The following is a 10531-nucleotide window of genomic DNA, read 5'->3' as shown; positions in this document are numbered from 1 at the left end:
ACATGGGGTGGTGGACAAAATATCAAACACACATCTAAGTAAAATGCAACAAAATTTACCGGCACCACAAACTACAGCTTCCAAAATGACCATAAAGTTGAATGCACATGTCTGTAAAACAACAAGAAGCCAAAGAGCTGTCTATGTCACAGTCAGTATATCATCCGGTGTCCGTGATCTATGACACTAATGTACTCTGTAATCAAAGTTGAGTTGTATTCCAGTACACTCTGATCTATCTGCCAGCAGTTCCTGTGCTGCTCAATGAACTGTTCAGTAGGATAAAGCTGCCATAAAAGCAACTTTGCTGCCAGTAAAAAAAAAATTGGCTAACATTGCTTGGTGTTTCTGAATAACTAGTAACTAGAGTTTTGAAATCAAATTCATCAAAATTCTGATGCTTCAATATTGCAAAGTGTAATACGAAACACTGCAAGTAGCCTGGTAACCACTTCATAATGAAGAAAAAGGTTTGTCTGTTATATCCCTCAACATTATTCTCTGTCTCATCATTTTTTGTTTTCTATTCTAACATGTTTGGACAGCTGTAAATATTATACTGTGAATCCAAATAATCCACTTGTTCATACAGTGGTTTGTTTGACACACAAAGTGGAGCCAATGAGCCCCATTTAGCTCTAGAAAAATGGCAGAAAACAATTAATTCTGATACCAGTGGCTGATTTAAGATGGACACTCTTCAGCTCCATCAGATTAGTCTCAGGTTCATTTGAAGTCTGAGGTCAGGGTGAGTGAAACAGCTGGTGGGAAATGTGTGGTTCAGTCAAGGACACTTCAAGAGGGCAGATGCCAGTTTCTATGAAGACTTAATCCCAGATCCGCTCCAATATGTCCTACATACACTATCCCACAATGCACTTGCTGGTGAACTGCAATATACAGTACTGTACTGTATATATCATAAAATACTACAGCATGTCCACTTGAAAGAGTCAGATTTGTTGCCCTCACATTGCCGTAGATGTATCAATATTCTGTGATGTGCACATGAAGTCATGTGGGACTCTAAAGATAAGCTGCAAATAGCACAACATTAGCAACACCATCACTTGCAGAGCCAATTGCATTAGCTCAACCTGAGCTCAGAAGACAGATCCCCTGGACAGATAATCACAGTGAGCTCTTCTGTGACTGCCTGAGTGTGTGTGTGTGTGTGTGTGTGTGTGTGCGTGATGTAAATGGTTTATGTCAGGTCCCTGATCCATTACATATTCAAGGCTCTTTCAAACGACTATACTTAGCAAGAGTACGGCACTCCAAAGCTGTTAGATATGAAATCTTTTTTAACCCAGAACCAAAGTAGTTTCATGGCAAATTCAGTTGGGTAGCAAAAACAGGACTGTGTAATTTGATGGCTATTTCTTGCCTGTCTCTTTGCTGCATGTGGCGCAAAATATGTGAACCCATTTCATTTATTTGAAGATGTATGAAAAAGTCATAACTGGTAAATCATAGCTCAAATTGTTTGGAGTTCATCTATGGTTGCACCTGCCATGAGGTAGTCTAGAGTCTCAAAGCTACATCCCCCTCCAAATAACAGTCAGCAGCCATTCTTGCATGTTGCAGTATTTTTGCATTATTTAGACTTATTTTTGGCCGTATATATCTGATCAGCAATATAAATGCTAACTGGAAATTATAAGGACCTTATTCTAACAGCAAGCATGTCTTAGGGTCTTGAGAATGGTACAGAAGTGGTTGTTTCAAATATGTCTGCTCTGTATGCCTCCTGTTTTCAGTTTAACTGGCTGCTGGCAGTAGCTCCATGTTTGCTGTACAAACATGAGAGTAGTATCAATCTTCTCATCTAACTCTTGGCAAAAAAGCGTATTTCCCAAAATGTCAAACTACTGCTTAAAATCTGAGGAAGTACCAGTTCTTTTGAAGGCTCTTCATTTGAAATGACTTGTTGGTCTTTGAAAATTAATTCAAACAAATGATCAATAATACATTTCTCTAGCATCCCCTTTCTCAATAGACCTCCTATACGCCCGCATCCCATATTCACCTCATAAACACAACATGACCTTGCTGCTGGGAGGTTTAGACAAGCTCCTGCATGCCTCCCCTCATTCAGGCATTCATTTATTCCTCCTAAACCACAAACAGCCAAAACACCCCAACACACCATGGTCTCTTCTACCTGAAGCACGAGTGCCGCACAAAGATCTTCTATGAGTCTCCTCCTCACACAAACACTGACCTGTTTAGGTTTGTGTATGTGTTCGTGTGTGATGATTAAGTAAATGTGTGACTAAAGTTGTGAGTGTTTATGTCAAGGTTTTTAACTGCGCTGCTTGTGTCTAAGAAGATTTTCCTGCAAATATTTTTTCTCTCTCTCTTCATAGCAAAGGCCTAATGTGCTGATTATTAAACACTTGATTAGAAACTCTTCATATTATTGCTTAATCAGTTAATGAGGCCGGAACAGACAACACAGTCTATTCAGAAGCTGAGGACAACACTTAAATCAGGGAACAGAGAAAGCTTTTGCTGGTATCTAAACAGGAGAAATTCAATAGGCCACAATCGGTAATTAACTAATTTTAATCAGCCAGCAATGGCCCTTAATTAAGCTCTTTTTGTTATGTGTGCTCATGTGTGTAAAAAGAAACTCCCAAATACAGCCTTAACAAATCAACTTTATTTGTTATTAGAATATGCTACAAACACTATTAGACCATAGATGGAACTAGTATTAATAATAAATAGAGACATTATTACATACATACATACATAGTTAAGCCATTGAGGTCCTTTGTAGAATACTTAAGTGTGGCAGTACAGAGTGACAAGAAAAAGTAAGTCCTCTTGCACAGGAATTAAATTCCATTTTCATACACTTTTTTACACACGTCACTGTAGTGGTGAGGCTGAATGGTGAAACCAACGTGGAATTGTCTTAAAATGCATTTCCTCTAATAGCTGCTGGACACTGGCATGAAATCCCAGAGTTTACTGAAAGCAGCGGAAGACTCGTCCAAATTCTCTCTTGAAACACAAAGTAAATTTATATTTTTTCACAAGGTGTTGGGGTCTCAGTAATTAATTTTGCATCTTCTAATGTGCATCACAGTAAGGATTATGAGATCATTGCTCCATTAAGAAGATAATAAGGCTTAAAGAGAAAAATGCTATCATAATGAGCTGTGGTGCTTTCTTCTTACTTGTCCCACCTCAGCTCCCAGATAGTGATGAGAGTAAATCCATGCTTTAAAACATCCCATGAGGAAAATATGGGTGATACTAATGACATTATGTTCATTCTTTTTCTATACTCCATGTTTGTAGCATATTAGTTACATTAGAATCGGTGTACTGGTAGGCGTTTCCAGCTGACTCTCTCTTTTGGTCACACATGATACATGTTGCACCCTGCACTCAACGACAGATCTTTCCAGATCTGGTTCAGTTTTTATCATTCTACATAAAGCCACACTTGTAAAATTTCTCTTTTGTTGGCTCTTATTCAGCTCTTGAGGCTGCTCTGGTAAAGTCTGATGAGTCAGGAGGAGATGAGTCCATATCGTCTCGATGGATGAAATCAAGAGGTTTTATCATCCCCTGTTGGAGTTCCCTGGAACATACAGTATGTTAAATATAGTTAGCCATCTATGACATGCACTTGTACAGTACAATGCAAGCCGTACATATATGACTGAACAGCTAATGCAAATGTCCCACTTAGCTTACATGCTGCTGACTTATATACTGTAATCATTTGTAATTTAGGTTATTAGTCTTTCAAAAAATAATAGATGCACAAACAGCCAAGCTTGACAGCAAATTCTAGTCTGATTAAATCATGTAAACAAAGCCCATTAACATTTAAACAATTTAAACTCAACAAATGCTGTCAACAAAGTAGAGTACAGCTGTACAGTAGTAGAGCTGACTGATAAAATATCAACGTTCTGCAGCTTTAATACAGCATGAATCATGTTTTTCTGCATCCTTATCCTGAAATCTGTTACACAACAGCTACAGAGAGGAATGCTACAAGGGAGCCTTTTGTGTCCACTCACTTTTTTCCTGTCTCTTTTGCACTGCCCTGCTACATTTGTCGTGTCTCTGGAGATGTGATGTTATGAGCAAAGCTCAAAAACGATGGCGGTTGTGCAACGAGGTCCAGCCCTGACTGAGATTCCTAAACCACTGACATATTTGCAATGACATCATCTTTTTTTCCAACACCCTATAACAATAGGATATACAGCACAGGAGCTGTATAGTATGACCATTTCACTGGAGGATGCACCTAAGATGAAGTTCAAGTTGCAAAGAAATTTAAGGTGTGCACATGCTCTGTGTAAACTTTTCACTGTTTTACACTGTACACATGAAAGTGTTGAGAAAATAGAAAAACACATTTCAAAACAAATACAAGAATAATGTTTTTATTTTATCTGCCTCGTCTTTGATAGCAGCAGTAATAGTCAACATGTGGTCAGAAAGTCCATAGTGTTGTGCAAGTAAATATGATTACACACTATGATTTACTTGAATTTTCAGAATGACCTCACTGTCTAAAGAACTGAAAGTATAGTTGTTTTGTTCATCAACAGATCTAAAGATCCTCAGTATAAACTGAAAGTTCCTGATTAAGTAAAACACTTCCTGGCTTCCTGGAAAATAAATAACTTTCTGTTTCACTTTTGAATTCAAACTGAGTCATCCAGTCCTGGAAATTGAAATAAATACTGACTTCTACTTTGTGACTCACAGAAGGATCACTGTTTTAAGCCCTGACAAAATTCTTTCTCTCCTGTGTCATATGGGTGGAGAGCCTGCAGTTATGAGGTTATCAGGGATTCTATCTGTTCTCCAATCCCCTTTGACTCGGCCACAGCTGCAATCCTGCAAGGGGTAAGCTTCAGTATGTGTGTGTGTGTGTGTGTGTGTGTGTGTGTGTGTGTGTGTGTGTGTGTGTGTGTGTGTGTGTGTGCGTGTGCGTGTGTGTTTGTGTGTATCTTCCACCCCTAAAACCTACTGCCAACTGTGCCTCAACTGTGAATTCCCACTGTTTCTGTTTCCTGTCCTGTCTGATGAAATGCTAACAAAATGACACAACTACATGTCTGTGTGCGTGCACATGCGTGTGTAAGGAAGAGAAACATGTCCATAAGAAAAGCGAGTAATATGATGCCTCTATGACTTACAAGAGACTACGCTCTCACACTGACACATAAAACAGTCTTCAATGTGTAAATGCAAAAGTTCTGAGCTCAAGTTCAGAGAGAGTTGGTGTGAGATTCTAGCATGTGCTAGGTGCAGGTGTGTGTGTGTGTGTGTGTTTGTGCCTCTGAGATTTCCTGGCCCTGCATGTGATTTTGTTGGCTGACTAGTGTAATAAACCTGTCTGAGTGTACATTTGTACTTGCCCATTTCCAATATTGCATGGAGGAGTGAACAAAACACAGGGGGTTTTAAGTGCTTAACACGAGCTGAAAATCAGGCTCCTGTGCCCTCAGTGCTTATCTCCTTACCTCTTCTCTTTTTCGTCTGCTGGGCGGAATGAGTATACCAGCAGAGAGGCCAACTGCGGTGAGGCTGCGAGTTGATAGGTTGTGTGTATGATAAATGAACTTTGGCTAACCCAGACATAAGAGAGCAGGCAATAAAAAAAGCATAGACACACTCCACTTGACAGTTTGTGTAAGGCAGCTTTGTGTCTCTCTTGCTGCTCATTAAAAGATTCCAACCTGACTCAAAATAGCAGCCCTGTTCAGCAGGACGATGATGAATAATAGCCTACTGTGCCTGATGCTAACAATTAATGGGACCAATTTCTAGGTAATGAAACAACAGCTGTGCTTGAAGGAGCATTAGTAGGCCCATTTATTAATTGAACACTGTCATTTTGTTACTTCTATTCCTTCCTTCCTGTCCTCCACTGCTTTTCGTCTCTCCGTCCCTCACTTCCTGCTGATGTAGAAGTTGGAAACCTGAATCATGCCGTTCTGCTTGTTGCTGTCGGGCAGAGAAACCAATGCATCAGCGCTACAGCTCTACTCAGCAGAATAAGGATTTTCACAACAGTGAATATCACTATCTCAGAACACCATCTGAAGCCAGGGGACCCAGCTTAGCTCTTAGCCCTGACTGTGCTTCTTAGCCTACCAACATCAGCTGGCAGAAATGTTGGGTCAGACATATTGGCAGCTTACCTTCAGCTTCAAGTCGTTTTAAATGTATTTCCCACATTTTTTTATAAAATGTATCTCTTATGAAACGCTAGGCATGGTTTTGTAATGCAGTTCTAGTTAACAATTACACTGTGCCTCTACTATACATATATGAGAAGAAACTGTAAAGGCCATAATGTGTAATGTTCAGCAGCACATTAAAAGAAAAGTTGAACTAATCAAACCAAGAGTTATGTGTTTGCGACCTTACGTGACAAAATAAATAAGGAATATTTGAGAAAAAAAATCTATAAGTAGTAAAATACAAGAGAAAATGGACTTGCTGGTAAATTCCACATGAGTCTTTGAAGTCAAATGAGCCTAAAGAGCAAGTCCAGTTAATACTTCTAGGTATCATATGACTCATATGACAAACTTAATTCACAAAAGACTACAAGAATAAGGACTTTCTTTGAGGTTTGACTGGAGCTGAGTACAAGAGGAACTGGTTCAAATGAATATAAATAATTATGCTGTTTGAGAAAAGAGAACTGGGTAGCATCTCTTCTGGTGATGCATATGAAATAGCCTAATTTTCCACCGCCTACATCCACCCTGTGTACTGCAAGTGGAGGTAGTGAGGTACGCTACATTTCTAGGGGAGGAGGCGCACACACGCACACACACACACACACAAACGATACCTACACTTGTGGCTGCAGGCTGCTGAGGAAGTTGTCGATGTGGTCCTGTGGCATGTCTCCGTCCAGGTGAGCCAGGTAGGTGTATAGTTTGACGAAGGTGCTGAACGGGATCCTCGCAGCACCGCCCTCCTCATCCTCTGTCAGGATCTCACATGCAAACTTCAGAGAACTCATGAGGGTCTGAGAGAAAGTGTATTCAGAGACACAGAGGATAAACTGGTAGGCTTAGATTAAAAAAAAAAAACAGACACGCGAATACAAAAACATGCATTCAGCATTAACGATGACATCCCATTTGAGCATCAAAGGCACATACTGCTAACACACTTGCATGCGCACACAGTAGCTCACACTGTCATATAGACTGTTGTAAAAAAGCCTCACTACAGTAATACAGAGCATGACTGCCCTCATGTGGTTTAAGTGTTTGTCAGCATCATACACAGCAGCATCCTTTCTAAACTACTGCTTAAAGAAATTCTCTTTGATCTGTCTCTACTGCCCTATCTGCATCTTTGAAGCAAAAGCACTGGCTTAATAGCATTGCAAGGATTCACATAGTCAGGGAAGGATTTATCCAGTCATTCTTTATAGAGCCTGGGGACCCTGATGGAGAAGTCTAGATCATGGATATCTAGATCTAGTTGACTACTGGAAGACTAGATTGTAAGATGAACAAAAAAGGGGCTGCTTGAAGATGTCCAGCTGTGCTTGGCCTCATAGTAAGGTTTTAAGGCTAAACAGAAAGAGTATAAAGTGATATTAGAATTTATATCTGGACTTATGCAACATCTCACCCCTCCCAGAGCACTGCAGCCCAGGGCGAAGAACTCCATGCAGTCGATGTCTGAGCTGAAGCTGCCCAGCGACAGCAGAATCTCCAACTGATTCATGGGTAGACACAGACCCTTCCATTTCTTCTGCAGTTCCTCCTTGCTGCATTTTTGCCCCGGGGACAGCTAGGATTAGGTAGGGGGAGTAGAGGGTTAGGAGAGTGGAGGGGAAAATAAGTTGTAAAAAAAAAAAAAAAAAGAGAGAGAGACAGAAGAGATTATACATAGGCTCTAATACCTCTTTGATGATTCTTTTATGAAAAAAATGAGGTTATTCAGTTTACAAGATGGCTAAAAATATCATGACTAATAATTTGGTATTATTTGCCAATGTAAACAGCAGTATTAGATCTTGGGAGTTGGGCAGCTGTGCATACTGATTATCTATTTATCAGCAAGATTTCATTTACTTATTGATTTTATGTGGGGAAGCTATAGTAATTAATAATTAAGGACAATTAAGTAAGGATAGATACAGTATGTAAGTAGAGGAGTTTTTTTTCATATTTTCTCAAGTAAACATAATTTAAAATGTCACAAAAATGATCTACTCTGCAAAACTAACTGGCTTAAAGTCAGAAACAGAGCAGCATTCACATATGGTTCATACTGTTGCTTAAGTGTTGGCCTTTAAGAAAATATTAATTATTCAGTTCTCTTAATGAATCCACCACACTAAGATACTAGCAGATGCCCCAGGTGAGATAAAATAGGTTTACAATAATATAAAACTTTAATGATCCACATGGGGAAACAGCATCATATGAGGATACACAAAAAAGAATATAAGTGTAAGCAAATGTGGACATATATAACAAATATAATATATAATATAATACAGTGCAGGATGCAAATTCAAAGCCGCAACACTGGAATAATGCAACATATTCAGTACATACTTATGTGTTGTCCTGCTGTTGTGAGAATACCTGTTTGTGGAGAGTCTTGAGTAGACCTGGAGTCAGCCCAGTGTCTGTCTTCTGGGTGGCGACATTCATCTCCAGCCTGTCCTTGACAGGCAGACACTCTCCTTTAGACAGCGCACTGAAGTATCTGGGAAAGGACACAGACATTATTAACACACATACATTATTTAACAGTGTGCTTATCATCCTCTACTTGTCACTCACCCCACCTCCTCCCTAGTCATGCCAATGAAATTAAGTGATAAAAGGACACTTTGTGGAAGTAAATAAGACATAAGTTCACATTATTCAAATTTAATGATGTTTAATGTTCCCATGAGTACCATCAGTTGAATAAATCATATATTGTACTTTTCTTGGTCTGAAGTTTACCAATATTCTTATTATGAATAGGGCACAATGTGACTTATCTTACTCCACTATTTAAATCATATTTAACAGTGAATTTATAGGCTGTATGGCTTCCAGCAGTTCTGAGAGGCAACACAACCTAATGTTGTTACTTTAATAGCATAACATATTTTAACCCAGGAGACATTTGAATTTCTTTTTGTTTCACCATGTGGCTCACTTTATTTTCTATTACAGTAAACACTGCAAAGCTATAATGGCCAATAACATAGCAGAGGATATGACAGTCCTCAGGGGTACAAAAATCCTTGATATATTTAAATTTCATCCAGTTCTTTCAATGTGCTTTTTCTTTGCTTGGAGAAAGTCAGATAGTTTAACCACTGCAGTAACATGGAAACCCCTGGGATCTAATTATAGCCAGTCAATGCAAAGATGATAGATACACAGGTGAAAAGGGTGTGCCTTTTCATGCAGTTATGCTGCCTGGAGACACCGATTATGGTATTGTTTAAGAGATCAAAATTGGATTAAAACACAACCACATGTACCTGCCCTCTACCCAAGCCAACGTTGACAGAGATTAAGACTTACGCCATAGACCACAGCAGCAAATCCTTGGGCTGTGTTCGGATGGCTGCCTTAGTGAAGTTTTTGAGGATGTCTGGCAGCTCGGGAGGAATGTTGATTTGCTGGGCACAGTAAATTGTGTCTGGAGGAGGCATGACTGCAGTATAAAACATTGCAATATAGTCCAATTAGTAGATGAGATCTAGCAGATAGCAGATCTCACAAAAAATCAAAAAGTGACAACTCCCTGGTCACCAAAAGACCACATTGACAAAAACAAACCATCCAAATAAACATTATGTGTACAATTCTGGTTCTCTAGTCTTATTTATCCAGTGATGTTGCTGTTACACAGGGAAAGTTTCAGAGGAATATGGAGGAAAACATACTTGAAGCACAAGATATCTATACATATATACAGGCTCAACAAGCTTACAATAACAGATGCAGTTGTTGTCATCAATTTTACAAATCTTTTGAATTAAGGAATAAGAAATAAGGCAGTAAAGCTTATTATGTCTGACTCTGGCATTAGCAATCAGAAAGATGTGTTTTATTGTAACAACTACTGAATCTGCTGTACCTTATAAACGATTCATAAGAAAGACTTAAACAGAATTATTACATTTAAGCTACCATTATGGCATACACAATAATGAATTATAACATTTTTTTGGTGATTAACGTTAAATGCATTGTTAACGTTATTACGTTTCTTAACGTTAATATAGCTTTTTTTTTGGCCATAACGCTGATTCTGCCAGCTTCAAAGTAAATTGACAAACGTTGGCATACAATCAAGACATTTTTCTAAATTTAACTCTCAGAATACCCTGCGTATTACAAACTGTTACTTTACCTGGACTGTTGAATGACAAATGCGGGAAAAAATGCGAAAAGGTGGTCTAGAGTATGTTTGGCTAGCTCAAATACTGTCAATATTGCCCAGCACTATGTATGGCGGTGCAACTGTCGCTTAGCAACGGCTTCTTCTTGGTTTT

At 39.0% G+C, this 10531-nt stretch overlaps 1 protein-coding gene across 2 annotated transcripts; it reads right to left on the bottom strand.

The window, feature by feature from the left end:
• Positions 1-2731: 2731 nt before the first annotated feature.
• On the bottom strand, positions 2732-10524 carry ropn1l (rhophilin associated tail protein 1-like). Of its 2 annotated transcripts, none has more exons than XM_067577486.1 (6): positions 10390-10524; positions 9555-9687; positions 8613-8736; positions 7648-7809; positions 6855-7030; positions 2732-3598 (listed from the first exon to the last, which is right to left on the bottom strand). In XM_067577486.1, exons 2-6 carry the CDS (start codon positions 9683-9685, stop codon positions 3487-3489), a joined length of 705 nt encoding a protein of 234 aa, XP_067433587.1. In that variant the 5' UTR covers positions 9686-9687; positions 10390-10524; the 3' UTR covers positions 2732-3486. The 2 variants fall into 2 exon arrangements, with proteins under 2 accessions (XP_067433587.1, XP_067433588.1); XM_067577487.1 differs by lacking the exon at positions 2732-3598 and adding an exon at positions 5833-5991 and having other exon boundaries at positions 10390-10519.
• Positions 10525-10531: the final 7 nt, after the last annotated feature.

Source organism: Thunnus thynnus, chromosome 21 (genome assembly GCF_963924715.1).
Source record: "Thunnus thynnus chromosome 21, fThuThy2.1, whole genome shotgun sequence".
In the NCBI taxonomy this organism is placed as follows: domain Eukaryota; kingdom Metazoa; phylum Chordata; class Actinopteri; order Scombriformes; family Scombridae; genus Thunnus; species Thunnus thynnus.
The sequence above is the reverse complement of the archived record's forward strand: the minus strand, read 5'-3'. Positions and strand labels throughout refer to the sequence as shown.

What these genes read in the sequence shown, in the direction of transcription:
- ropn1l (XM_067577486.1), bottom strand. Translation starts at nt 9,685, where the DNA reads ATGCCTCCTCCAGACACAATTTACTGTGCCCAGCAAATCAACATTCCT. An exon ending in TCAAGACTCTCCACAAACAG is followed by an intron (nt 7,810 to 8,612) that starts GTATTCTCACAA and finishes ACCTAATCCTAG; the next exon opens with CTGTCCCCGGGGCAAAAATG. An exon ending in AGCAGCCTGCAGCCACAAGT is followed by an intron (nt 3,599 to 6,854) that starts GTAGGTATCGTT and finishes TGTATGTTCCAG; the next exon opens with GGAACTCCAACAGGGGATGA.